The sequence below is a fragment of the Pan paniscus genome, chromosome 3, assembly GCF_029289425.2.
Source record: "Pan paniscus chromosome 3, NHGRI_mPanPan1-v2.0_pri, whole genome shotgun sequence".
NCBI classification, from domain to species: Eukaryota; Metazoa; Chordata; class Mammalia; order Primates; family Hominidae; genus Pan; species Pan paniscus.
The window spans coordinates 25,247,109-25,273,875 of NC_073252.2; the positions used below are offsets into that span (position 1 = coordinate 25,247,109).

General features: G+C 43.3%; 1 protein-coding gene across 1 annotated transcript in view; it reads right to left on the bottom strand.

The window, feature by feature from the left end:
• Window positions 1-2,729: 2,729 nt before the first annotated feature.
• LGI2 (leucine rich repeat LGI family member 2) overlaps window positions 2,730-26,767 on the bottom strand; it is a 29,168-nt gene continuing 5,130 nt past the window's right edge. The window contains exons 4-8 of the mRNA XM_003826908.6: window positions 25,769-25,840; window positions 20,113-20,184; window positions 18,925-19,094; window positions 13,298-13,462; window positions 2,730-5,235 (exon numbers count right to left, since the gene is read on the bottom strand). Coding sequence (XP_003826956.3) covers window positions 4,418-5,235; window positions 13,298-13,462; window positions 18,925-19,094; window positions 20,113-20,184; window positions 25,769-25,840 — 1,297 coding nt within the window. The 3' untranslated portion in view covers window positions 2,730-4,417. The remainder of the gene's footprint in view (window positions 5,236-13,297; window positions 13,463-18,924; window positions 19,095-20,112; window positions 20,185-25,768; window positions 25,841-26,767) is intronic.

Consider the following 26,767-nt stretch of genomic DNA (forward strand, 5'->3'; position numbering starts at 1 on the left):
TAAAATACATACAAATGGTACCAAATAGCATATTGGCCTATTTTATCACAATTCTTATACATTCCTGATAATCAAAGGGACTGACAGGGAATGCATAGTTTCCTACTAGAAAAAAAGTAGATTTTGATACAAGCAATGGAATACAGTAAGGAAAATAATAACTTGGTTTTGATCTCAGTAGCTTTACAATATGCTTCTTATTTGAATGAGCATTACAGTTGGCTCTCTTCATTAATAATTGAGATGTTGTTAATCTTCCTGGTCATTCTACCCTCTGCTTGCCTGGCTGAGGCAAAAGAAATCATCATCCTTTTTTCCTTTTCTTTCAGTTTGTTTTTACTTTCCCAAGTTTCCTCCAGAGCCATCTGCCCCACTTTGCCATTCCCCTTCCATTGCCACCCAAATCCGGACCACTTTCTAATTGCATCATTGCATACAACTAGATTATTGTATTCCACTCCAGGAAGCTGTTGAACAGAATCTTTGGCCACTGCCTAATTAAAGAACTTCCTTCCGCAGCTGCGAAGGAGAGGCTGATACCTCTGCAGAAGAATCAGGAAGCCAGCTTAAGAGATTTTCTTTAGGTGGCATGCAAATAGACTCCCCTCCTGCAGATCTTCATCTCACCTTCATTATACCCCAGGCCAGAGAAATTTCCATCATGAGCACTCCTGACCGCCAAACCTCTGGCATCCCATGCTGATTTCTTTCCTAAAAATACACAGACTCTCACTCCATGGGGAAGAAAAAATGCAACTCTGCCATTCCTAGTGTGCTCCCTGAAGGCTGATGACGGCCGAGAGCAATTCATCACCACTCGTGCATTCAGGTTTTGAATTTTTCCTTCACAGATCTCTTCTTGTTTATCTGGTGGACAATGTGACAAGAACCAGATGTGTCTCAACCTCAACATCCTTCCCATAGCTATGCAGGGGGAGAAACAACCAGACCAGCTAGATATCCTCCTTAGAACAACAGAAAACTATCCAAAATTTCTGGACCACTTTCAAGAGTGGGGCCTTGCATGTAAAAAGAGTGGGGCATGCAATTGCATGTTTGTTAATTGTTAAATGGACCAGTTGATTGAATGGTGTCTATTCAGTATGATTTTTCTTCTGGCTATGCATATTTTATTGCACTTTTTACTTTATCTCAAGGTGCTGCCAAATTCAAAATCATGCTAGAAATGAAAGTCTTTCTCTGGGAGAGTATAGCAGGGTGTCTTAGAAAGAAAATACAATGTCTGCTGATCAGAGGGAAAGTTCTTGCTTTGCCAGTCCCTATTGGATAACCACGGCAGGCAATTCATATAGTTTTCATGTCTATTTCCTTCTCTCTGAAATTAGAATAATACCTGTCCTGCAATAAACTTCAGAGCTATTTATGAACAAATGAGGTGAATACTAATGTGCATTGGAAAAATATAAAGCTTTGCTAAATGTAAGGTGGCCTTATCATCCACTGTCCAATAACACAGTGCTCTTCATGTCTAAGATTTATTTTTAGAGTCTTGATAATAGACCCATTCCCGACCCTATGGAGTATGGGGACAAGCCCCCTTTAAGGAAAGGCCTTAAAGCCACATGGCTGCACAGAGGGATCAGTCCAGGAGCCTCGCCACAGAGTTCATAAAGAAGAAACAAGCTGAGCAGACGACCACCCAGTGGGTGATGGGAGGGAAAGTAGAAGAAAGATCCACCCCCTCCTTTAAGCTGATCTCCACTGGGGACGGTCCACATATTTCTCTGCTTTGCATTTTTGCTGTTGCTTGGTTGGTTTTTTGTTTTACATTATTACTGGAAGAATGCTTCTTGCAGAAGTTGTTTAAAACTTCAGGGATTCTTGGGATGGAGCAGTAAGATTAATGAAGCAACGATACCACCACCCCGTGCCAAGAACATCTATGCTCCTTTAGTAAGTTGGCCAGAACAAATATCTCCTTCCACAGCATAGGCGCTCTGTAGACCACAGGCTTTAGTCTTGTATAAAATAACATTATAAAAAAGGAAAACTTGATTGCAGTTGAGTGGGTCACCCCCTTCTCACACCCCACCCATCACCTGTTTAGATCGTTCTTTCACCTCCTAATTCCCCATCTGGACTCAACAGCTCTCCCCATCCTAAGCCCAGCATCCTGTGTTTCCTGGTTTCCCAGAATCTGGCAATGTGAGCAGAATAGTGAGTGCAGGGGGTCAGTCGCTCATTTACCCTCAGAGGGGCAGCTGGGAATGTGACACCTCTCTGCAGTAGCAACACTGTGAAAAGATGCCACCTTCCCATCTCTACAGGTGGCTGGAATTGGGAACATCACTTTGATCTGGCATAGTTGCTGGGACTGTCTAAATATCTCCTACAGTTTGCCAAGTACCCATTTTTCTGCCCAGGTTTGTCTGAGTGGTTCCATGCAACAGAAAGAATAGCTTGCCATCTTTAGGACTGGAGGAATGGCAAAGCTCTTCCCCTTTCAGCCTCCAATGGGGGGACCTGGGCATTTGTAGCCTGTTCAAAGAAACCAAGAAGGAAAAAAAAGTGCAGAAGAAAAGTAATTTGCACTTAAAAATGAAAACAAACCACTTTTCTCCTGTTTGCTTGGTATTTTGCAGAAGTTTCAAGTAACAACACTACTATGCGTGGGTGAGTTCGTTCATTAAAATCCGTGGTTTCTGAGGCTAGAAGCCTCAGCCTACAGTCCCAGAATGTACCCAAGAGTGCTGATGTAACATCAATGCTTCATTCTCTGAGTGCTATTTATTGTCTCAATCTTCATTGCTTAAAGTCAGGAAACAACAAACACATTCATATTTGTGGCAAAACATCTACCTACTCATGACATGGCAAATAATCATTTTACAATAACAATACAGTACAATATGATCGTGCTACTTTCATGGCTAGGAATGAAGTTGTTGGGTTTCTCTTTCAGAGCTACCCCTAAAGGCATTCACTTTATATTCTCTGAAGAGAACCAGCTAACCAGGCGGAACATCCACTAAGAATCTTCCACATAACCAGACCCCAGGAGCTTGCCTATTGCCCATACCAGAGAGGCCCATTTGGAAATACACCATCTGGTCTCTTGAGCACAGACCTGGAGTGTGGGATTCAGCTTGGCTGGCTCCAAAGCTGGCCCCTACTGATCAGCCTGAGATCCCCAGCCTGCACAGGCTGATTCCACTGCCAACACGTGGCCCCATGTGGGTCCTGGGGGGGTTTCCTTTGGTAAAGTACTGGGAGAGGAATGAGTCTTCCTATCTGAGTATCTTGGGTTGTGATTTGGTGTGGGCTGCACTGGCAGTGCAATAGCAGCAACTCAACAAAACGGGACTGTTACACAAGCGGGGCGGAAGGCAGGTGGGCTGGCAGGGAAGTTGGTATTCAATTACTTGAAATATTAAGTTGTCCAGAGGGCAAGGACACGCACAAATCAAAGGGCCACCTCTAGGTTTCAAAGCAGGTCGAGATCCATGTAAAGTCCCCTTTGACTTCGTAAAATCTCACTTCAAAAATTCTACCGAATGCTCATCAGACGGAAATAACTGTTTCATCCCTCTAAAGGATGAAATGAAAAGCACCATTCAGTCTTTGGCCTGCCTGCTGGTTACCCACAAACTCAACGGGTGGGTTCCGAGAAGCAGATGAGCCATGAAGAGCATCAAACAAGCATTACTGCTCTGGCCACCACCAGGGTCAGCTTTGAACCGTAAGAAAGAGGGAAAAACTCCTTTGAGTCGCTCCTGGGCCTACAGCCTGTGCTGGGTCTAGACATGTGTCACCAGAGTATTGTCTTTGTGGCAGAGGAAGCAATGTCAAACACTAAATTGTTAACATATCCATGACAAGCATTCATATGGGCCAACAAAATCACCAAGGTTCTGCTATTAAGGAGGATTCAGGAAGACTGGGCATTACTTTCAGGAAACTGGGATGACTCAAAATAGCACTGCTGAGTGTTACGAGATTTTTAAACTAATAATCAGCAAATCTTTTCAGCAGACTTTTGGCTTTAAGAGTTCTTACCAAAAAGATTGCTAAAGTGGAATGAGAGGGGCTCCAAGTTTTTTTTTATTTCACTGTAAGTGCTGTCCCATCTTATCCAATTTTCTTTTTCCTCATCAAAAAGGGGGGGGGGAAAGCATATTACATTTCTAGATGATAAGAGTAAATGCTGTACTCTTTTCTCAGAAATTACAGGCTTTAAGATTTTTTTTTAAATGGCAGAATGGGCATGTCATGCAGTTAGCCAATAAATGCAATCCCTGATTAAAATGTGAGTTCTAAAAGTTTGAAAACGTCTAACTATTTCAGTGCTTTTTAATTTCAGAGCTCTGAGCCTGGCTTTGATTTGTTTGTTGATTTTTCTTGGTCCTCTCTTGTGAGAGCTAACGCTACATTTCTCTTAGTTTCACCCACCACACCTTCACAAACTTAAGTCAACAATTATATGTTCAAAAATCTTTGTTTTCCCTTTGAAACTGGATGCAAAAAAGAAATCTCTCCTGTCGGTGGAGACAGCTGTGAATGAACGAGGCGCCTGCACATAAATCTCCTTAAACTTTTTGAATAGCTGCTTCTCTTTATCCCACTGGTATATCTGAGAGAATGTATAGTCACTCCCCAGGGCCAGGTAGTGATTATCTTTAAAAGAAAAGGGCTGCAGGGTCATGGCCCCCCGGGATGGAAGAGCTTGGATCTCCACAAACTGCTTACTGTTCCACCTCATGACCCGGGAGTCCCCGATGAAGCGGGTAAGGGAAAGGTAGAGGGTATTTTGCATTCGGAAGCTCTTCACAGCCAGTACGTCCTCCATGTTGGGGATGTCACCATGGGGGACAAACTTCTTAGAGCTTTTATTCCACTGGAGGATGATGGGGACCTGGGAGCGGCTGGACAGGATGAGATGCGATTTTCCATCGATATCAACAAACTCCGCATCCGTGTCCCTGAACCACTCGTGCAGTGACTGGTAAGAATAGAATCCTTTGCTGTTCCATTTATAAACTGTGGACAGACCAGCCTTTGAGCTGTCTGCGATGACAAAGAACGTCTCGTCGTCGATCTGAAACAGCTCGATGTCATTGGGCTTGGAAATGCGAGAGACCTCTATGTCTTGGAATTTGACAAATTTGGTCCAACTCTCGTCGTATTTGTAAATGTGAGAGCCACCGAAGAGCTGGGCTACCACCACAAAGACCTGATCATCGATGAGAATGGCCTTACAGCCCACGATGGACTGACCTGTGCTCCAAAATAACGAGAGGAGATTAGTGCAACTACAGCTAAAAACGCATCTCCGCTTGTACTCTTATACACTGCTGGTGGGAGTGTGAAATGGCACAGCCACTATGGAAAACAGTATGGTGGTTCCTTGAAAAATTAAACATGGAATTACCCTATGAGCCAGCAATTCCACTTCTTTGTATATACCCAAAAAAATTGAAAGCAGTGACTCAAAGAGATATCTGTACACCTAATGCTATAGACCAAATGTTTGTGCTCTCTCCAAATGCATATGATGAAACCTCATCTCCAATGTGATGGTATTTGGCGGTGGGGCCTTTGGGAGGTGATTAGGTCATGGGAGCAGAGTCCTCAGGAATGGGATTAGTGCCCTTCCAACTCCCTCTGCCCTTTCACCACATAGACACAGCAAAGAGGTGGCCAGCTATGCAGTGGGTTCTTGCCACATACCAAATCTGCCAGTGTCTTGATCTTGGACTTCCCAGGCCCAGAACTACGAGAAATAAATTTCTGTTGCTTATAAGCCACTCAGTCTACGGTATTCTGTTGCAGCAGCCCAAACAGACTAAGACACCTATAACATCATCCTTCACAATAGCCGAAAGGTGGAAGCAACCCAAGTTGCTTCAATGGACAAACAGATAGACAAAATGTGGCATATACATAAAATGGAATATTATTCAGCCCTAAAAGGAAGAAAATTCTGACATATGCTACAACATGGATGGACTTTGAGGGCATTAGGCTAAGTGAAATAGCCAGTCACAAAAAGACGAATACTATATGATTCCACTTATATGAGGTACCTAGAGCAGTCAGATGCATAGAGACAGAAAGGCAAAGAGTGGTTTTCAGGGGCTGTGGGATGGGGGAAATGAGGAGTTGTCATTTAATGGCACAGAGTTTCAGTTTTTCAAGATGAAAAGCGTTTGGACGTTAGTTGTACAACACTGTGAATGTACCTAATGCTACTGACCAGTATACTAAAACATGGTTAAGACAGTACATTTTGTGCTATGTGTATGTTGCCACAATTAAAACAATTTTTTTAAGTTGTTTAAAAATGTGCTTCCGTAGAAATGGCTGAGTGAGGTCTTCAGGGCCTCTGGAGTCCTCAGAGGCAGGCATACAATTCAGGAAACTCACTAACGCACCAAGGGAATTATCATCATGCTTTTAAATAAAGCTACATTAATTAGCTTGATTTAGCCATTCCACAATGTATACATATTTCAAAACAACATTTTATACACAAATAAATAGATACAATTTTAATTTGTCAGTTTAAAAAATGTGTATCCTTGAAAAAAAAAAAAAGTATTTCCTGACTCCATATGGCAGAAGGAGGCAGTTAAACAAGCTTCTTCTGGGGTGGTGGGGGGTTGGGGGGGGTAAGGGATGATAAAAAGGCAGGAGTGAGGTCTCAGAGGCAGGAGAAAAAGATTTCTGAGTGTTCTTGAAGACATTTGGGCTCTTTTGATTTCCAGAGCTAAAGGAAGCCAAGTGGAGGCAGAAAGAGTAGGATTAAACCTTATGACACAGACCAGGTGGCCTAGGGTTCAAAGCCCAGCCCCGCACCTTGTAAGCTTTCTGACCCTGTGCTGGTTAACCCAACTCTCTGTGCTCAAGTTCCTCATTCGTAAAATGAGACTGAAGATGCTGCCAGCACTGATCTTACAAGTGACTATAAGGATGAAATGAGATCATTCATGGCAAGCGTTTTTAGCATGGAGCACTGGCACCTAGGGGGTGATTGATCATTAGTGGCTATCATTATTGAACAATTGAAGCAATTGTCACTATAATCACAAGATCTTGCCCCTTAGTGCTTGCCCATAGTGGGCATGCATAAATATCTAAAGAAGGAGCAATAGTCTGAATGATCTAGCTCAGACGTCATAAAACTAAGACTTTGCAGAGACAGGGGACCATTTTCCGTGGTGACTCTCCCCTCTGGCTCACCTCCCACCATCCCTTATCACCCTGCACCCAGATGCCCCCCAGACCTCCCCATTCCAGAAGACCAACCACTAAGCAAAGGACCACCTACGAGACCACTGATCCTCCATCTAGATCACTCGATTAAAGGTTATTTCTTTCCTTTAATTTTCTAGGTAATTTGGACCAAAGTGAATTTGGCCAGAATCCCAAATTCTAAGGATGATTCCATTTCTATCCTAAGGATTGGCTTTGGGGGCTGACACTGGGTGGTTTTCAGAGTGGCATTTACTTTTCTCTTTCACCATTCTGGTCTTCCTGCAAGGACCTAATCCCTTTTCCTTGTTTAAAACTAATTATTGCATTGTTTTTCCCTGAGGATATGTGTGTTAAATGTTTACCAGAGCAAATTTTGAAAATACTAAGAGGTAAAACTTAAGAAGTGTATAGGTATGACCAGGCACTATTCTAAGCACTTTACATGCATTTACTTATTTAATCCTTATAACAACTATATGAGGCATATACTATTCTTAGCATCATCATCATCCCCATTTTATAAAGGGTAAAACCGAGGCACAGAGAAGTTAAGTAATTTATTAAAAGTCACGTAGCTAGTATGTGGTAGAGACTGAGATTTAAATTCAGATAATTTGGCCTCAGTCTATACTCTGATACCAAAGAACCAAAAAGCACAAAGAAGAAAATACAAACCAGTTGTACTATAAATGTGAAATAACACTTAATATCTTGATATATTATTTAATTTTTAATCTATGCACATATTCAAGTATTCTTTTTTAAAAAACTGGGGTTTACGTTATCCATAGATATTTTATAATCTACTTTTTTTTCACTTGGTGCCCATGCTGTGAACATTTCCTCATGTGGATGATTCTTCAACAACTTGATATTGACACTACACACAGTATCCCATTGCATGGATGCACCATATTTTACTTAATTAATGCTCTACTGTTGGACATTGCAATTATTTCTAGCTTTTCCTTATTGTAAAATAACATTTCCTTTAAAATATTGTTAAATAACATTTTGATACCATCTGGCAGTGTTCTCAAGTGTAAGAATTGCTGGGGCAAATGTGGTGCACATTTTTGAGCTTTTAGGTTTTAACTGCCAAGCTGCTCTTCAAAAGCGGCATTGATTTCCACCCTGCCAGCACTAATTGAGAGTGCAGGCTCCTCGTCCCCTTCTTGAGCACCTGGCTATGGAGGCTACCACCCCCTAGAAGTGTCCTAGAGGTCTGCCTGTCACAGCCAAAGGACCGCATGAAACAGAAGGAATTCCTTTCCCGGAGATGCTCTGTAACACACTCTGTCCAGGTTAGCCATGGAGTTGTCAGTAGCAGACAGATCACTGTGTGTGTGTGTGTGTGTGTGTGTGTGTGTGAAGAGGGATTACAGGTTGGAACATACTTAGCCTACAGAAATCAAAAGGCGAACAAAATAAACCAAAATTGAGAAAGCCAAGATGAGACGTAGAGAGAACAAGGGGAAGTGAACCTCAGGGTGAACATGACCATGGGTTTCTCTCTCTCCCCTGGCGCACATGGACAGCTGGAGCCATCCCTTTGGCAACATGCTCACCAGGCCTGCAAAGGAGGAAGTGCATGGATTGAGAAAATCCTGCCCTGCCCTTGTCAACTTGGGGACCACCCCATGGCCAAACAAGATGTCAAATAAGGTGTGCACAGCACAGGGAGGGAGAATGGTCCACATTTACCTTGTTCTTCTTGAAGCAAGTAGCACCTAGGACAGTGTCCTTGCCTACCCACGTGTGCTATAGGGCTTTCCCTTATGCCAGGCTCAATGCCAGCTACCAAGAGACAGCTCGTCTCCTCCCTCCATGAAGTGATCCCCCTTCCTTTTGTAGCACCACCTTCTACCTCCTTCAGGGAAGTCTGCTGGTCTCTGCATTCCCTATGCTCATGCAAGTTGTGGAGCAGTTTTAATGGAAATCAAAAAGGTAGAGTCTGTGGGGGGAAAAGGAGGGTTGCTCCTATTTCACCCCCATTAAATCCTTATAGTATTGGCCAGGCATGTTGTCTCACACCTGTAATCCTAACACTTTGGGAGGCCGAGGTGGGTGAATCACCTGAGGTCAGGAGTTCAAGAACTCCAAGGCCAACATGGTGAAACCCCGTCTCTACTAAAAATACAAAAATTATCCAGGCATGGTGGTGTGTGCCTGTAATCCCAGATACTCGGGAGGCTGAGGCCAGAAAATCGCTTGAATCTGGGAGGTGGAGGTTGCAGTGAGCCGAGATCACACCACCGTACTCCAGCCTGGGTGACAAGAGTGAGACTCTGTCTCAAAAAAAAAAAAAAAAAAAAAATCCTTACAGTATTTCCCTGAGTCCAATACTATGCTGATCCCATTTTACAGATAAAGTGGAAATTCCTAAAATCTCCACTTTACAGATGAAAGGGGCTCATGCACATTAAATCACTTGGCCATGGCCACCAGCTAGTAAGGGCTGGAGCCAGGATGATCAAAAGCCAGTCTGATGTTGGAACTCATTTCTTGGGCTTGGTGGTGAAAAGAGGAGCCGGGTGGGCTTCATGTCATGCTGCCAAGCTGTGGGATGATTCAGACTTGGAGACTGAGGGGCTGAGGAATCTTTGGAAACTAACAAGGTCCAGCAGGGCTCTGGCCCCAGCCACACCCACTTGGATTGCACTGACTTCCTCCCCACCAGCTCTGTGGCCTCCGTTTGGTCCAGGCCATACTCGCTTGCCTGGGTTCCGGATTCTTGCCATAGCCTCTTAGCTAGCCACTGTGCTTCGACCTTTGTGCCCTCACTCTAAAAGGCTATGTTTGACCCGGTAGCTGGACACAATCCAGCCTCTTAGCCAGGTACCTGCATCCTCCTGCCTCTGCACAAAACCCTCCAAGGCTTTGCAGGACATTCAGAGGAAAAGCCAAGTCCTTCCTAGGACCTGTGAGACTCCATGATCAGCCTTTCTGACTTTGGACTCATCAACTGCAACTCCCCTCTGGCTCATTTGGCTCATGCCAAACCATCCCCCTGGATGTTCTTCAAACAGGAAAGATGCTCTCCTGCCTCTACCTTTGGACTTGCTGCTCCCTTTGCCTGGAATGCTCTTCCACCCTCTCCATGCGAACCAATCCCTGCAGTCCCACAGGTCTTATTCAAGTAGCACCTTCTTGATGGGGCCTCTCCTGGACCCTCTACCCAAGCCTTCAAATCCTCCCACACACAGTACTCCACATCTTCCTTCTTCACTTTATTTCCCCTCCTTAGCACATTTCTGTCTGATGTGTTTTTTTAAATACTACAATTATTTTTACAATAATTATTACAATATGAATATTCTTTCTTATTGTCTCTTTCTCCCATTAGAATGGGAACTCCTGAGGGCAGAGGTTTTTTTGTTTTGTTTTGTTTTCTTGAGATGGAGTCTCACTCTGTCACCCAGGCTGGAGTGCAGTGGCACAATCTTGGCTCACTGCAACCTCCGCCTCCCGGGTTCAAGCAATTCTTCTGCCTCAGCCTCCTGAGTAGCTGGGACTACAGGCGCATGCCACCACGCCCAGCTAGTTTTTGTATTTTTAGTAGAGACGGGGTTTCACCATACTGGCCAGGTTGGTCTCAAACTCCTGACCTCGTGATCCACCTGCCTCGGCCTCCCAAACTGCTGGGATAACAGGCATGAGTCAACACGCCTGGCCAGAGTTTTATCTAGTTTATTCACTGCCGTTTCCCCAGCATCAAGAACATGCCTGGCTCAGAGTAAGTGTTCAAGAAATCTTTGAGAATGAATGAGTAAATTTAAGAATGCCACCAGCTGCAGTATATCAGAAGGGCAGGAGTTCAAGACCAGCCTGGCCAACATAGTGAAACCCCGTCTCTACTAAAAATTAAAAAATTAGCCGGGTGCGGTAGCGAGTGCCTGTAGTTCCAACTACTCAGGAGGCTGAGGCAGGAGAATCGCTTGAACCCGGGAGGCGGAGGTTGCAGTGAGCCGAGACTGCGCTACTGCACTCTAGCCTAGGCAACAGAGCGAGATTCCATCTCAAAAAAAAAAAAAGGAAGAAAAGAAAAGAAAAAAGAAAGACAGGGTTGTCCTACCAAGGTCAACCTGGGAGAAAAAACCAGTGGGGTACAACCATGAGAACCCTGGGCTCAGCCCTGAATAAACAGTGGGTGACTGGACATGCCTAAGCCTTGAACTCATCATTTGTAAGGTTGTGAAAAGGATGGCAGCTTTGAGAAGCGCTCGGTTTGTGCACTCAATCCTCATAGCATCCACATGAGGCACATCCACTCCCCATTTCCCAGATGAGAAAACCAAGCCTCAAAGGCACACGTTCTTCCTAGACCACGGCAGAGTTGGAAGTACAAGCCATGTGCATCAGTTTTCAAAACCTGAGCTCTTTCTAGTATGCATGCCTCCTCTCTCTAAAGAAGAGAGCTTTTGTCCTCTAACCTATGGGCAGGTGTAACTCCAAGAGCTGTTATGAGCTTCCAATGCGATAAACTAGGCCCTGGTGCCTCACAGGCTCACGGCCAACATCGGCATTGGAACTTATTCAAGAGCAAAGCTCAGCCAGGCACGGTGGCTCAAGCCTATAATCCCAGCACTTTGGGAGGCCAAGGCAGGAGGATCCCTTGAGCTCAAGAGTTTGAGACCAGCCTGGGCATCATAGTGAGACCCTGTATCTACAAAAACCAAAAAATTAGCTGGGTGCAGTGGTGTGTGCCTGTAGTCCCAGCTACTTGGGAGGCTGGGGCAGGAGGATCCCTTGAGCCCAGGAGTTCCAGGTTGCAATGAGGCAAGATTACATCACTGCACTCCAGCCTGGGTGACAGAGTAAGAGCCTGTCTCAAAAAAAAAAAAATCCAAAAAACCAAAAAACAGAAAACAGCAAAGCTTCACTCTGTTCCCATCTCCTACCAGAGAGGAGGAGAAAAGGCAGAAAGACCAGCTCATCCTCCCCTTCCCTATCTTCCATGTCAGGACAAAGGGGGAAGCACAAAACCACGTGGACATGGACTCACTTCCTCATCTCCCTTGTTCTTGGCTTCCACAGCAGGTTCACCTGTGCTACTCTGTGCTGAGTCTGCACTTCCAAGAGCGTTACTCTCCAGAAGGTGAGCTCAGCACGGGGAGGCCAGATGGCCCGACGGTGGCCAGCTCATCTGAAATGGCATCCTCGGAGCATCCGATGTACATCTCACACCGAGATACACTATGAGATAAGGCTCATTAGCAGCTCTCCCTGCCTCCCCACATCCCTGTACCTGCTGGGAAGCCACTTGGTGCTTGGGAGACTCTTAGGAGCCTCCCAACCCAGAAATTCTACCTGAATATGCTTCTTCCTACAACAGTAAAACGCTGCTGTAAGGCCACATCAGGAACCTCTAAAGGAAACCCTCTCCTGGGGTGATAATTAGACCTTTGTGGCACTGTTTACACAGTATTGTTATCAGATTGCACGTTGATAAATGAGGAGTCTTTCAAAGGTTATTTCAAAAGCAAGTAGACGGTCCACATTTAGTAGGGCTAAGGCACTGGGATCCCACGATGGCACTGAAAGAAGTGTTAACTAATTCATATCCCAAATGCCTAATTTAGGGATCCATTTATTCTTATTTCGTATGTACTTACTAAAAGAAAGCAGTGATCACTAGGACTTAGCAAAGGGCACTAGGAACAAACTATAGGGTATGTGTGTGTGTGTTTGTTAGCATATTAGTTAACAATCAGCTTAATGAAAGTCAAAGCATCATTTAGCTGCTACGAAGCTGGTGCAGACTTGGGCTCCCATACTGCTCAGGACAAGGGATTCTCAGTGTGACTTCTCACCACTACTAGAAAATGCCTCCCACCACATGCAACCCGTAAATGATCATCAATAATAAGCAGGATCACTACCTGAGGTTTCCACTCTCTCAGTAATGGACCACACCAAGACAAAAACTGGAGAGACCCAGAGGGTAGGCTGGGACGTGTTCCCCAGCTCTAACCAGGTTAGAGAGCTGAGCTCTCCCTCAATACAGAGGACATTCCTCCTCCCGCAGGCTTGCCGCAATGCTGAAATTAGTTCAACACATCTGATCAAAGCCACAACACACCTGTAATGTTGTCATAGCTCCGGAAATTCATTTCAATGTGGTCCCACTCCAGCACCATGCAGTTCTCCATGCTGGGCTGCGCGATGGCCACGTACACATCGTTCTTGGAGTTGAACGTATCCACTGAAACCGACTGGTAGGGTAAAGTCTGATGAACAACAAAATCTGGGAATGGGTGTTTAAAAAGAAAAGCGTTCATAAAATCTCCTGCAGGGATTATCAACCACCATCACCTTTCCATCATCACATCAGCTCTGAAAAGGACTGGGGAGGAGGAGGAGGACAGGAGAGATGCAACACAAACATCACAGCGTATTTTACTCTGGGACATTCCAGAAAGAGTCCTGGCTTGCGCAGGATTATCAGACAGAATGCACAGTTTCTAGTACAGCTTCCTGTGGAGAAACAGCTTCCCGAGTTTGGCTAAAGGATCTCAGAGTTTTAAACATATTTGGTGAGACTTGGCTTTCAAAGTGGTAAGACGGACAGGAGGCTGCACAGCAACATTCTCAAAACTGCCGTGCAAATCACTCTGTGACAAGTGGGGGCTGCGGTCCAGTGAGTTTGGAAAATGCTGTACTTCCAGCTCTCTCAGAACAGCCCCCGTAGGGAAGAAGTCTGTCTTTTGTTTGATGTGGTGCTTCTCAAACTTACCTGACCCTTTATCTCCAGTTCTTATAAACCCTAGCTCGGGATTATCTGTCAGCAGACAACCCCACTGCACGTTCAGAATGAATGGTACACTCCCCAAATGGCACACTGAACATTGGAAACCAAACCAAACCCTCTGCTATGGTCTCAGGGGTATTATGGTTCCTACCCACTTAGCCTAGCACAAAGTGAGTGCTCAATACATGTTACCTTTTAGAGGTGCCCCTCCCTTCATTCTGGGGGCAGAGTAGGTGCTTACTGAATACTTGTTGGCTAAACCACTGTGAGGGGGCTGGCCTTGCTTCTCAGCCCACTCTAAAGACTACAGGGGAGGGGACGGAGGCTGAGTGGTATATGAAGATGTGGGGAGAAGGAGGAGAAAAGAGGCTGCCTCTGCAGCCCAACAGGCAGGAGGTGACTGAGGGAGAGTGTGGACAAGTGGCTCTAGTGGACGGGGTACCTTCCCATCCCCAAGTCCAGAGCAGAACATCCTGGTGAAGGGCTTCTGATTCACGATTATTTCAAAAGCAAGTAGACAGTCCATATTTAGTAGGGCTAAGGCACTGGGATCCCATGACGGCACTGAAAGAAGCACTTTTAGTTACATGACCTTTGGCAAGACAATTGAGCCTCAGGTTCTTTTTTCACCTGTAAAATGAAGGTGGTGTCTATTTCATGAGGTTGCCATAAAGACTAAATGCAACGGTACATGTAAGTATATACTGCAGTGCTATGGTGATCACTCAGTAGTTGACATATGCAACAATGATAGTATTCAGTTGCCTACTTGAAGACTTAGGGAAGAGTCATGGCTCTCCCTCAATCCCCTCCCACCACCAAAATAATAGTTGCTTGGTCAAAGATAAATAAACAGAAAAAAGTGAACCTCTGTTCACTCCTGTTGGCACTAGCAGTGCCAACAGTGTAGAAGCCAGAAAGCGTGTGTTCACTGCACAAGACTTTGCTGGTTTCTGTGTTCACATGTAGACAGAGAAAGGGGAAATGGCAGCAGTCATCATGTGCTCCCTTTTCTGGGGATATAAAAGGACTTGGAGAATACAGCTGCTTTCTTTTAATTACAACCAAGATGGCTATAAACTCCTCTCCTACATCTCCGGTTGCATTCGACTACTCCGAGTCTGCCAAAAGTTCTAAGCACTCCCGTGATGCCCATAACTCACTCACCTCCTCCCTCCCATTAGCCTCCCTACTGCACTCTGAATTCTCAGAAACATGAGCATTTGCTTAAAAAGGCAGGCTGTTTAAAGTGTAGACTAGAAAGTTTCTGTGTTTATTGAAGAATCCCAGGATGAAAAGGAGTTGTCACAGTGCAGAGCATTTTACAAATCTAGCCTTTCGTGGCCCTGTTTTAATCTATTTTCCCCATATAGTGGTTTCATAATATTTCCTACATACTGATTATCTGGCATGACACAGATTGTTAAATCATTTGAATTATAAATCTAACTCTTAATAGAAGAACCCACCCCCGCCCCCACCAAAAAAAAGGAAGGAGAAGGTGGAAGAAGAGGAAGAGAAGGAAAAAAGAAGAACAGGGCCAGGCAAGATAGGCAAGATGGCTTGTGCCTGTAATCCTGGCAGCTTGGGAGGCCAAGGCAGGACTGCTTGAGGCCAGGAGTTTGAGACCAGACTAGCTAACATAGCAAGACCTTCTCTTTACTAAAAATTAAGAAAAATTAGCTGGGCGTGATGGTGCATGCCTGTAGTCCCAGCTGCTCTGGAGGCTGAGGTGGAAGGATCGATTGAGCCCAGGAGTCTGAGGTTGCAGTGAGCTATGATTGTGCCACTGCACTCTAGCCTGGATGACAGAGCAAGACCTTGTCTCAAAAAAAAAAAAAAAAAAGAGAGAGAGAGAATGAAAAGAAAATGATTGATGCATATATATTTGTGGGTATCAGAGGACCAGAGGAATTTAAATATCTTCTCCCACCTCCAATTAAATTTACTTCTCACAAACAGCAAAAGCACATTCTTGTGGAAAGATCTCAGAAATATACATATTGATGTGACATCAATTTACTAGTGTTAAAATATTAATGGCACTCTGCAAAAAGAACTGCCACTTCCATTCACACTGGATTAAGTTCATGATGTCAGTGGGACTCTTCCAATTTAGGCCTTTCTCCCAGTGGAATCAACAGATTTTTACATAGCTATTTATAGCACTTGCAGAAAATAAATTATACATGACGCCGATCCTACTGGGAGAGAAACTGCACATTAATGCATTATTTCTCTGTGCATTTTCATCAGCCCTGAAAAGGGGAAGCTAACAGGACAATTAGGATGCAAAATTCACTTCCTCTAAGGAATTTAGTGAATTACCCACCTAACACAGGGAATCATCAGTAGGTAACAGGGACTTTTGAGGTGGTTAAAAATAGACTTGAAGGGGAGGGTTCAAGAGCTGATTAATGTAAAGACCTGAAACAGCCCAATGGTGGCTTTGTGATATGAATTAAACCCCTTGGCCAAGGAATAGAATGGTAACAGTACCTTCCTCTCTCTGGGAAAAAAACAGTGAAACAGGAGAAAACTCACCCGTTTTCTGATAATCTGAGTTGAAAAGGAAAACAATCGTATTCAGAAAATGTGCTTCTTTCTAAACCTTTGGCAAGAATACGATCACTGTACCATGAACTCTCGAATTTGGCTTTCCATTTTCCCTCCATCCTCATTTGTTCCCCCGACCCCATGCCCCTACCCCCCATCTAGCTTTTAATGAAGCAACAGAGGCTGAGGTTTGATCTGAACAGAAGATATGAACCCCAAACACTCACAATTTGTTTACCTAGTTCTTACACAGCAGGGCCTATGTTTGGGGGTGGGTCACAACTTTGTTGTACCATTTTTTTCCCGATGGAAGAAACTGTCAGCAAGAGCCTCATCTCTGTTTGTGAGTCTTAAAGGGATAAAACCATAGCACAAAGCCAGAATTATCATCTCCCTCTCACCAGAAAGCCTAGCGCTGACTTTCTAAAGTTTAGTAGGAAGGTTGTTCATGAAGACAAATACTGCATGAGACACAGAAGGCTCTAAAATGTGTTAAGGCCTCTTGCTGCTCCATGTTGGGATGAGGACAGGTTACCTCAGTTCCAAGCTACCACCATTCCAATAACAATTCTCAGAGCCTGGATCACTTTTATAACTATCCTCAGGGCCCTAAGTTCAGAAAATACGTTTTCTTGTAGAAATTATTTCCTATTCCCACGGCCCTATAGCCCATTACTTCCATCAGAGATTAGCAAAGCTTCTCCACGCTATGGCCAGGTGTGAAGAGAACAAGGGAAAATCTGCAAATTTCACCTTGGCGTTTCGAGAACTCTCCAGAGAAAAGGTAGTGAGAAGTCTCAGTGAGCTTTAGTTTAGCTTTGGTTTAATTCAATTTAATTAAATTTAGCATTTAATGCCAAATAGTCTTGAATGCCACCTTTTGGTGCAAATGTTATCGACTATGACCTCTGATTTATTGCCCTGGCCCTAAAATACAATAAATTAACCTCGTAGTGGCCTCTGCTGACTGTGGGGCACCTGCCAATTACACAGCTGAATAAGCCCCTATTTGATGATGAAAGGAAAAGTCATTTCTGTGAGATTTCAGGTTGTCTATCAGAAAAGAATAGAACTTGCAGGGTCCCTTATTTACAAACAAAGATACCTAGAGATGATCTTTACTTTCTGGGTTTTTGTTTATTTGTTGGAAGGTGGTAGCGGGGACTGGCCTAAATGTGATATTTCGTTCTTGGAGTTTTGGTGTCTTTTGAGTTTCTGTAACAATTTTCTGTTTCTCATTCCTGCTGCTTCTCCTGACATGACTTGAGGCTTTGTAGATATCAGCTCTCAGCCTGAATGTTTATTTTTATAAATTGGGTAAGCAGGTTTCATACAGCGGCCTGATCCTCCTCTCTCTGGCTTTAGAAGCTGTAGAAACCCCACCTAAGCCTTTCCAATGGAGATACTCACCAATACCTTTGGCCTCATGTTGTGACAGTGGAGGCAGTTAGTATTTTGGTTTTATCTTATAACCTGAAAAATGTATAAACTGAAACTTTGTGGCAGGCCCTGGAAAACAAAATCAAGCTTTCTTTACATTTTTCCCTCAATATGAGCTGTTTCCTTTTGATAACTAGTTGTTAACTTTTATTTTCTATTTTGCCATTGGTTATAATTTACCTAGTTATCTCTTCTTACATGGGACTCTGAAAGTCATTTGTGGGTTTAAAAGTCTGGTGTTTGTGCCAGGCGCAGTGGTTCATACCGGTAATCCCAGCACTTTGGGAGGCCAAGGTGGGCGGATGATGAGATCAGGAGATCGAGACCATCCTGGCCAACATGGTGAAACCCCGTCTCTACTAAAAATACAAAAATTAGCCGGGTGTGGTGGTGCACACCTGTAATCTCAGCTACTCAGGAGGCTGAGGCAGGAGAATTGCTTGAACCCAGGAGGTGGAGGTTGCAGTGAGTTGAGATCAAGCCACTACACTCCAGCCTGGGCGACAGAGTAAGACTCTGCCTCAAAAAAAAAAAAAAAAAAAATTCTGATGTTTGTTAGTTAAATGTCCAATGAACATCTTCCTAAAGCAAAAGAACAGTCTCAACCGAGTAATTTAGGCCTCCCTGCACTGGCCTGCTACGAAACCTAGATTGATTTGAAAATGTTCTCCTGCCAAACCCACAAGTTTATACTTTGACTTAAGAAAATGAAACCCTCACAGAAATTTGAATTTCGTAAAGAAGCAAAAATAAAGCCAGGGCAGTTAACAAAAATTCTCCCAAACTATTGAGAGATTTTCCTTACCACATCGATTCATTTCTTTAGAATGTTTAAAATTTCTCTAAAACAATTTTGATAAACAGTTCTATATTCACTTTTCCCCACTCTCTGTTGACAGTGTAAAAGAAAGACAAAGAGATTATTCTAAATATCCGTGTCTGATGAGATAGGCTCTGAATACCTGTAGTTGTGCATTCATAGTCAAAGCTGGTCACGTCATTTAGCTTCTTTTCCTGATACTCTGGTGGACCAATACACAGCACATCGGAAACTGTGGAATTTGTCATCTTCAACCACAGGTATAGCCACTTGGCTTTGCAGTCACATTCAAATTTATTACCCCTCAAATCTCTAAAAATCAAAATAAAACACAAACACATACAAAGAGAAATAGATGTGTCTGACATGTTTTGGTAGTAACACGAAACGCCAGAATTATTAACATCCTGATATATTTAAAACCCCCTAAAAATGGAGTTTAAAAAATTTTGTAATTAATATCTCCTGTTTCTTGTATCTATCATTGACTTTATTTAATACTCCTCAGCACCTGGGAATTTAACTGAATAACTGTATAATGTCCAGAGAGCTCTCAGCGAGGACATATCATCTCTCCAAATGCTCTCGTCTCCACGCCATGCCAGAAATGGGAGACATATGATAGAAGAGCAGCCCCCAACAGAGGTTCTCATAAACATAAAGAGGATATTGTAGGAAGACAGTTTTCACAAACACAATTGAAACTTCAAGCTCTTGTTAAAACTACGTCCAGTAGGCCAGGCACGGTGGCTCATGCCTGTAATTCTAGCACTTTGGGAGGCCAAGGTAGGCAGATCACCTGAGGTTAGGAGTTCGAGACTAGCCTGGCCAAAATGGTGAAACCCCATCTCTACTAAAAATACAAAAATTAGCTGGGGGTAGTGGCGTGCGCCTGTAGTCCCAGCTACTCAGGAGGCTGAGGCAGGAGAATCACTTGAACCCAGGAGGCAGAGGTTGTAATGAGTGGAGATCATACCATTTCACTCTAGCCTGGGCAACAGAGCAAGACTACATCTAAAAAAAAAAAAAAAAAACCACTACATCCAGTAAGAAGCAACGCTAGAAGATAAAGCAGGTGAACGTGCCATCTCAGGGAGGTGATCTCCCACCCAGCAAGTGTGATTTACCATTGGCCTCATGGTGCTAAGTATAAAATGGCAAAATCCAACACAATACAAACTGTATGCTATTTCCCAGGATGCACTACTTTGTTACAGATTTTTAGCCACAGCATAAAAGAAATGCATAAAAGAAAGGTGAGAGGGGATTGAAAGACATGATTAACTGGGGCACAATGACAAACACACATAAACTAAATTTCATTACTTACAGTTCAATCAGAGAGTCTAAATCACTGAAGACATCCCTTGGTAGTGCTTTTATGTGGTTATTGGCCAAAGAACTAGAACAAGAAAGTCACATTGCAATGTGATTATTATCTCATGCCCTGTCACTCTCAACTCCCTTCAGATAAAGCTGTTGACTTATAGCACAGCTTTGGTCATCAATATTGAGATAGAGAAACGAGCTTAGTTATGCAAATATAACATAAGAGATGCTGGATTATAATATACATTTTCTTTTTTTTTTTTTTTTACAAAAAGCACTTTTTAAGCTCTTTATGTATATGTGCTCAACCTCAGATGGCTTCCCATGTTTCCTGGAATCAAAGCCAAAGTTCCTTCGGTGGCAGGCAAGACCCTTTATTGCCTGACTCCCTCCACTCTTGCTTACCTAGGAGACCCCATCTCATCGGTTTCCAACTACTCAGTGGATCTCTGATCCAGCCACACTGGCCTCCTTGCTATTCCTCCAACAGGTGAGGCATGCTCCTACCCTCCAGGCCTCTGAACTTGGTCATCTGCCTGGAATGTTCTTTCCCCAGCTATCCATTTGGAATTCCATTGCCTCCTTTGGGTCTGTCCTCAAGTATCACCACTTCTCAGGCCTCTGCACATCTCCCTTCCCTGTACCACCATCATTTGGCACACTACATATTTTAATTATCTATTTGTTTACTGGCTGTGTATTCCCCCTCTACATAAGCCACATGAGGACAGAGATTATTGTCTGTCTGTCCACTGCTCTATCCCCAGTTCCTAGAAAAGTGCCTGGCACACAGCAGGTACTCAGTATATCTTTGCTGAATTAATGTATTAAGCACCAAAGTGTGAGTGATAAAAGAAGATTTACAGTCTTGTCCCAAGAAGTTCCCTAATGGTCCATCTAAGTGAATTCTATTACTCGTGATTCTAAGAAAGGACTCAGTCAATACTCCTTTACATAAAGAGACTCAGCTCTAACCTTTAAGAATAACATAATAAAATCTCAACCGATCAGAATGTGTAGGGAATGATTGACTATGATCAATTTCATTTTCACATTAATAAAGGTTGACCCAAAACCATTTTGCATTTTTGCTCTTGGTGTTAAAGATCATTCTAAGACATCTTAGTCCACACCCCACCTCCAGGAAATAGACTAGAATGCACAGCATCAACTCTTTCTCCGATGATTCAGGATTTTGCAGTGCCCTATCATCATCCTGTGAAGATGAATGTCCACAGTGCAGGGCTGTTGATGTAGAAAGACGTGGAGTGTTGAAATGATGTACACTGAGTTTGTGATTTCCCCAGGCACTGCACTCTAATGTGAGTCAGCCAAGAAACTGATGCCTACTTTTGTTTTCTTTTACACATATGAATGCAAACAGCAAAACATATAAACGACTAACATGTAAGCAATTCAGCCCCAACCAATTTAAGATATCTATGAAATGCGTCTTCTGTATCATCATAATGACCCATCCCAGAAGGATGAATTAAAGAAATGAGTCTCCCTACCTAGAGTCGGTTAGCTGGACATAGTAGAAAGCTTGGAGCCCAAATATTCTTGCTTCAGGACACCAAGTTAATATGCGGAGACCCATAGTTTCTGAATTATGCCCCTTTCTATCTAGGTGACCACAAATGGATTTAAATAAAATTTCATGTACTCTTTTACCTTTCTTTTCTAAATGATGTATTTGTACACTTTTAACTGTGTTGGAAAATAGGCTGAATATGTAATCAGACTGAAGCTACTCTGAAAGAGATTTGGGAAATTTTTAAAAGGGGGGTGTTCATTTTGATTTTTTTTCCTGGTCGATGGTCACTTTTTCTGGAAAGTAAAGTACAACAATGTTTTAGCTAATTAACATTATTAGCTAAAAACTTCAACTAATTGAAAGTTATTGTATTGATATGATAAGTATATACAGAATGGTCAAAGCCAAAAAAAAAAAAAAAAAAAAAAAAAAAAGCAGAGTGTTTAGCAACGTTCCAAGTATTCAATTTAGATTTCAGAAAGCAGAATTATTTAGATGGATTATTTACCCCACTCACACTAAGTGCTTAACACCTGCCTTTCCACTTCATTTTGTCTACAAATCATGGCACTTACTTTATTTCTAAAACTATTTAACAGTTCCCTGTCCCTTGGGCTTCATGGGACTGCTGGAAACAAATGTTCTAGATTTTAGTTACAGATTGGCACAGCTCCTTCAATGCTTTGAAACCTGATCTATGTCTCTTTTCCTATGCATGTGAGTCTGTAAGCATTGCAAAAGTTCATGGAAGATAAAAATCAGCTGCTTAACTTCAACAAGCAAATTCCAAATAGGAACTTCCGTAAGCACGGGGGTGAACTTTAGAGACCTGGTAGCTTCTCTTTTCTTAGAGGTTTTTAGAAGGGGAGGGAGGTGAATTGATTCATTCTTTACACAGTATATTAAATGCTTGAATTACTAAATGCATCTCCTGCCTAGAGGAGTCAACTTTAAAAGTCGCCTGGCCGGGCGCGGTGGCTCACGCCTATAATCCCAACACTTTGGGAGGCCGAGGTGGGTGGATCATGAGGTCAGGAGATTGAGACCATCCTGGCTAACACAGTGAAACTCTGTCTCTACTAAAAATACAAAAAATTAGCCAGGCGTGGTGGCACACGCCTGTAGTCCCAGCTACTCGAGAGGCTGAGGCAGGAGAATCGCTTGAACCTGGGAGGCAGAGGTTGCAGTGAGCGAAGATTGCACCACTGCACTCCAGCCTAGGTAACAGAGAGAGATTCCATCTCAAAAAAAAAAAAAAAAAAAAAAAAAACAAAGCCACCTGACTTGTCCAGAAGTAGAGCACATATGGGAAATCTAACTCCATTAAGAAGCCATCCATCAATTAGCAAATCAGAAAGTACGTCCTGCTGGCTTAGCCCTGTGCTAGACACTGGGGGAAGAACAGAGCTAAGGGAAGATCACTAAAAGTCCTGCCCTGCAGGAGCTTCCAACGTGCTGGGAGATAAAACGAACACCCAGGCAACAGCACCAACCAGTATGGCCACTGTAGACAGTAAAGTGCTGGCTGCATGAAGCCAATGGCAGGAGGGAAGAGGAAGATGGAGAATGGCTTAACTGGGGAGATAGAACTTAATCTGGACTTTGAAAGAAAAGGCAGATGAGAGAGAGCAAGGGCAGAAGAAACAGCATCCCGGGCAAGGGAAAGGATGTGAGGAAAAGCAGTGGGATGGGGTGGGGGAGCACCGAAAGCTTGATGTTCTGAAGACACTCAGAGAAATGAGGTTAGAGAGCTGAGGAGAGGCTTGACTTGTAGGCTTGACCGCGGGGTGGTCCTACTCACTAGGATGAACTGGTTCTTCTCTAACGCATTCTATGCTCGCTGGACCCAAGTGCAGGACTCCCTCGCTCCCTCTGTGTTTGTGTTCTCTGTGCATAATACCACAGAAAAGGAGGTGCCTCTTGTACACATGTACACATGATAACAAATGAAACAAATGCATAAGCATGCACACAGGAACACAGTTATGTACACTCATGTATATAAGTCCATGCACCCGAGGACACTTTGTACACCTGCACAAAGATATGCAAATACCCGCGCATGATACCTGCTTGTTCACACCCTCCTGCTGATGGAAGAACCACAGCCATCTGAGCAAATGAAAGTTGCCATCTGGGCTAACTCAGCCCGTCACATGGGCTTTGCCTTAGGTTTATAATCTGCCCAGAGCTTTTGCTCAAATATAAAGCCCTAATTCCTGACTTCTGGGAACCAGACTCATCTGGCCACAGCTGTTCCTCTTCAGACACCCACAGCTGTCTCCTTAATAGACTCTGTCTGGCCACCCAAACTGCCAAAGATACTTGACGGGCCATGGAGGAAGTTGGGACTTAATGCATGGAGGGAAGGAATTATGTTGATGATGATGATGATGATGATGATGATGATGCCAGTTATGCCTTGAGCATTTACCATGGGTAATGGACTAGATGCTTTGCAAGCAAGCATTAACCTTTTATGTACAGCAATCCTATGAAATCAGTATAGTTATCCCTATTTTAAGGAGGAGGAAATTGATCTTAGACAGTTAAACAATATTAATAAATCATGGCCTTGAGATTTAAACCCAAGCCTATACGACTCCAAGCCCACAATTGTAGTCTCTACAGGAATTTGGGGATTTGACACTTAGGTTGAATCTGAAAAACAATAAAGGCTTTTATAGGAAGAAATGAAGACCTAGGACATTGTCCAGTATCAACTATGCTGACACAGATGTTTCAGCCTCCCATGTCTGCTCCCTCATCTCCTTACCCGATAGGCTTTAACTTAGGCAGAGCCTGTACTTGTGGGCGTTCCAGAATCAAGTGCTTGCTTGGCCTATTGACAACCCCCTTTGCCAATATCGGGGCTTGATGTGAATGGTTTCCTCATTAGATGACTATGTCCACACTGTACCAGTCAGGGTTACACATGCTGAAGGTACTACCATCCCTGCCCAACACTTCCAGTCAAAACCCTCCAATTTTCCCAACTGTCTTTATGGCAGGCAGGCTGACTACAGAGATGAGACATGTTATCTTACTCAAACTCAAAATATCTATCATGCAAATGGGACCTGGTTCCTGGCTAACGAATTACTCCTACCAAGATAATGAGCATTTTTACATTTTCATAAACACAGCCACTATTTTTTCTAGTTTTATAAATTTTATACGTTTGCTAAGTGTGTGTACTTGCTTCATTTTTATATGCCAGTTTCAAATCAATTTCTTTAATTTTATCTCCAGAAAGCTCTTAAAGAAGCAGAGAGCTTAGTTGAAACCACAGATTAATCCAATATAAAACAAAAAGTGATTTGCATTCAAATGAGAGGAACCATGAAAATGTCTCTATTCTACTTTGTCCTAATTCTGGTCCAACATTCCACCTAGTCATCTAAGCCTTGGTTCCAAAATCTGTAAAATGGGGACTCACAGATTATTATGAAAGATGAAGAAGAGAAGGCTCACTAAGCACCCAGCCCTGTGCCTGGTGCCAAGCAGGTATAAGACCCACAATGATTTCCTTCCTGGCTGGGTGCAGTGGCTCACGCCTGTAATCCCAGCACTTTGGGAGGCCGAGGCAGGTGGATCACTTGAGATCAGGAGTTCGAGACCAGCCTGGCCAACATAGTGAGGCCCCGTTGCTACTAAAAATACAAAAATTAGGCATAGTGGTGTGTACCTGTAATCCCAGCTACTCGGGAGGCTGAGGCATGATAATGGCTTCAACCCAGGAGGCGGAGGCTGCAGTGAGCCGAGATCATGCCACTGCACTCCAGCCTGGATGACAGAGTGAGACTCCGTCTCAAAAAAAAAAAATTTCTTCCCATCTCCTCCATCAAGCAACACAAGTTCCTCACACCCCAGGATGCTCCTTAATTCCCACACAGTCATGTGGCCTATAACTGCAATTCAGGTTGATAGAGATGATAATAAAGACAAGTATGTGCGTACTCACAATGAGCCAGTGTCTGACTGACAACATAGAAACCTCTTGAGTAATCTAGAAATTCATTTCCTTCAGGGACGGTTACAGCCAAGAAACAGAGAGGCTCCAGGAAACCAATCTTACTCCACATATTAGAGGACTTACGATACTTTTCATAGGACTTACAGGTGAGTCAGGTCACGGAGGCCACGAAAGGCATTTCTTGAAATGGTTTCTATTTTGTTCCCTTCAATGAACCTAAGAGGAAAAGTTGTATAATTAAAATGAATTTTCTCTCCTTAGTATCCCAAAAAAACTATGTTGGTAAGCTTTCAGAATAAAATCTAAAAGTATTCCTGAATTATAAGAATTGATCTCTGAAGACTAGGTCAGCTACACCAAATTCCATGTGGTAGCAGGATGTATGCAAAAATGCGTGCACGGGAGTGTGTGGTCTGCACTCCTTCCAGAAGTCACATGGAAGTCTTCAAAGAATTCTGAGATGGCAACATGGGTAAAAACATCATGGGGAGAAATAAAGAAGAAAGCACTATACAAAGGCAAGAAATTCTCATATCTCTGCAAGACTGGAGCACTTCCAGACATTTTCCCTACTCAATCCCACATTTCACGGTGCCTGGCTATTCATACTTCTGTTAATGTCACTGTCCCTTGAGAGGGTTCCCTTGTTTTATATCTCCACATTAAAGTTTTTTGCTGGGGGAGAGTTCTATCAAGCTTGGTTTTCAGCAACCTTGAGTTTATCGTGTCCTACACCATCTAGTCACCAAGCAAATGGGTGACAAGGCAGGAAAAGCTCAAGCTCTCTAAGCTACTAGGAAGTAGGAAGTATAATGAAGTTGAGTAGGAACCAAACTTCTTTCTCTGTACTAAAACCCCACAGGGTTGGCACATGGGATCTTGCAATAATACCACTGGCCATGCTTTAAGGTCGTTGTGGGAAATAATTGATGTGAATTCACTACGACTATTCTCTAGGCTCAGGGAGAACTAAATTTTAGTTACAGCATTATATTAAGTCAAATATAAGAGGGTCTTTGATGAGATGCTCCATGGTTGGGGCTTTGAAACACAACATCATCAACGAATTAGTTCTTGATTCTTGCACTGAGAACTCACTGATGGTTTTTAAAACTGAGATGTCTTTTCAGTAATAGACTTCAC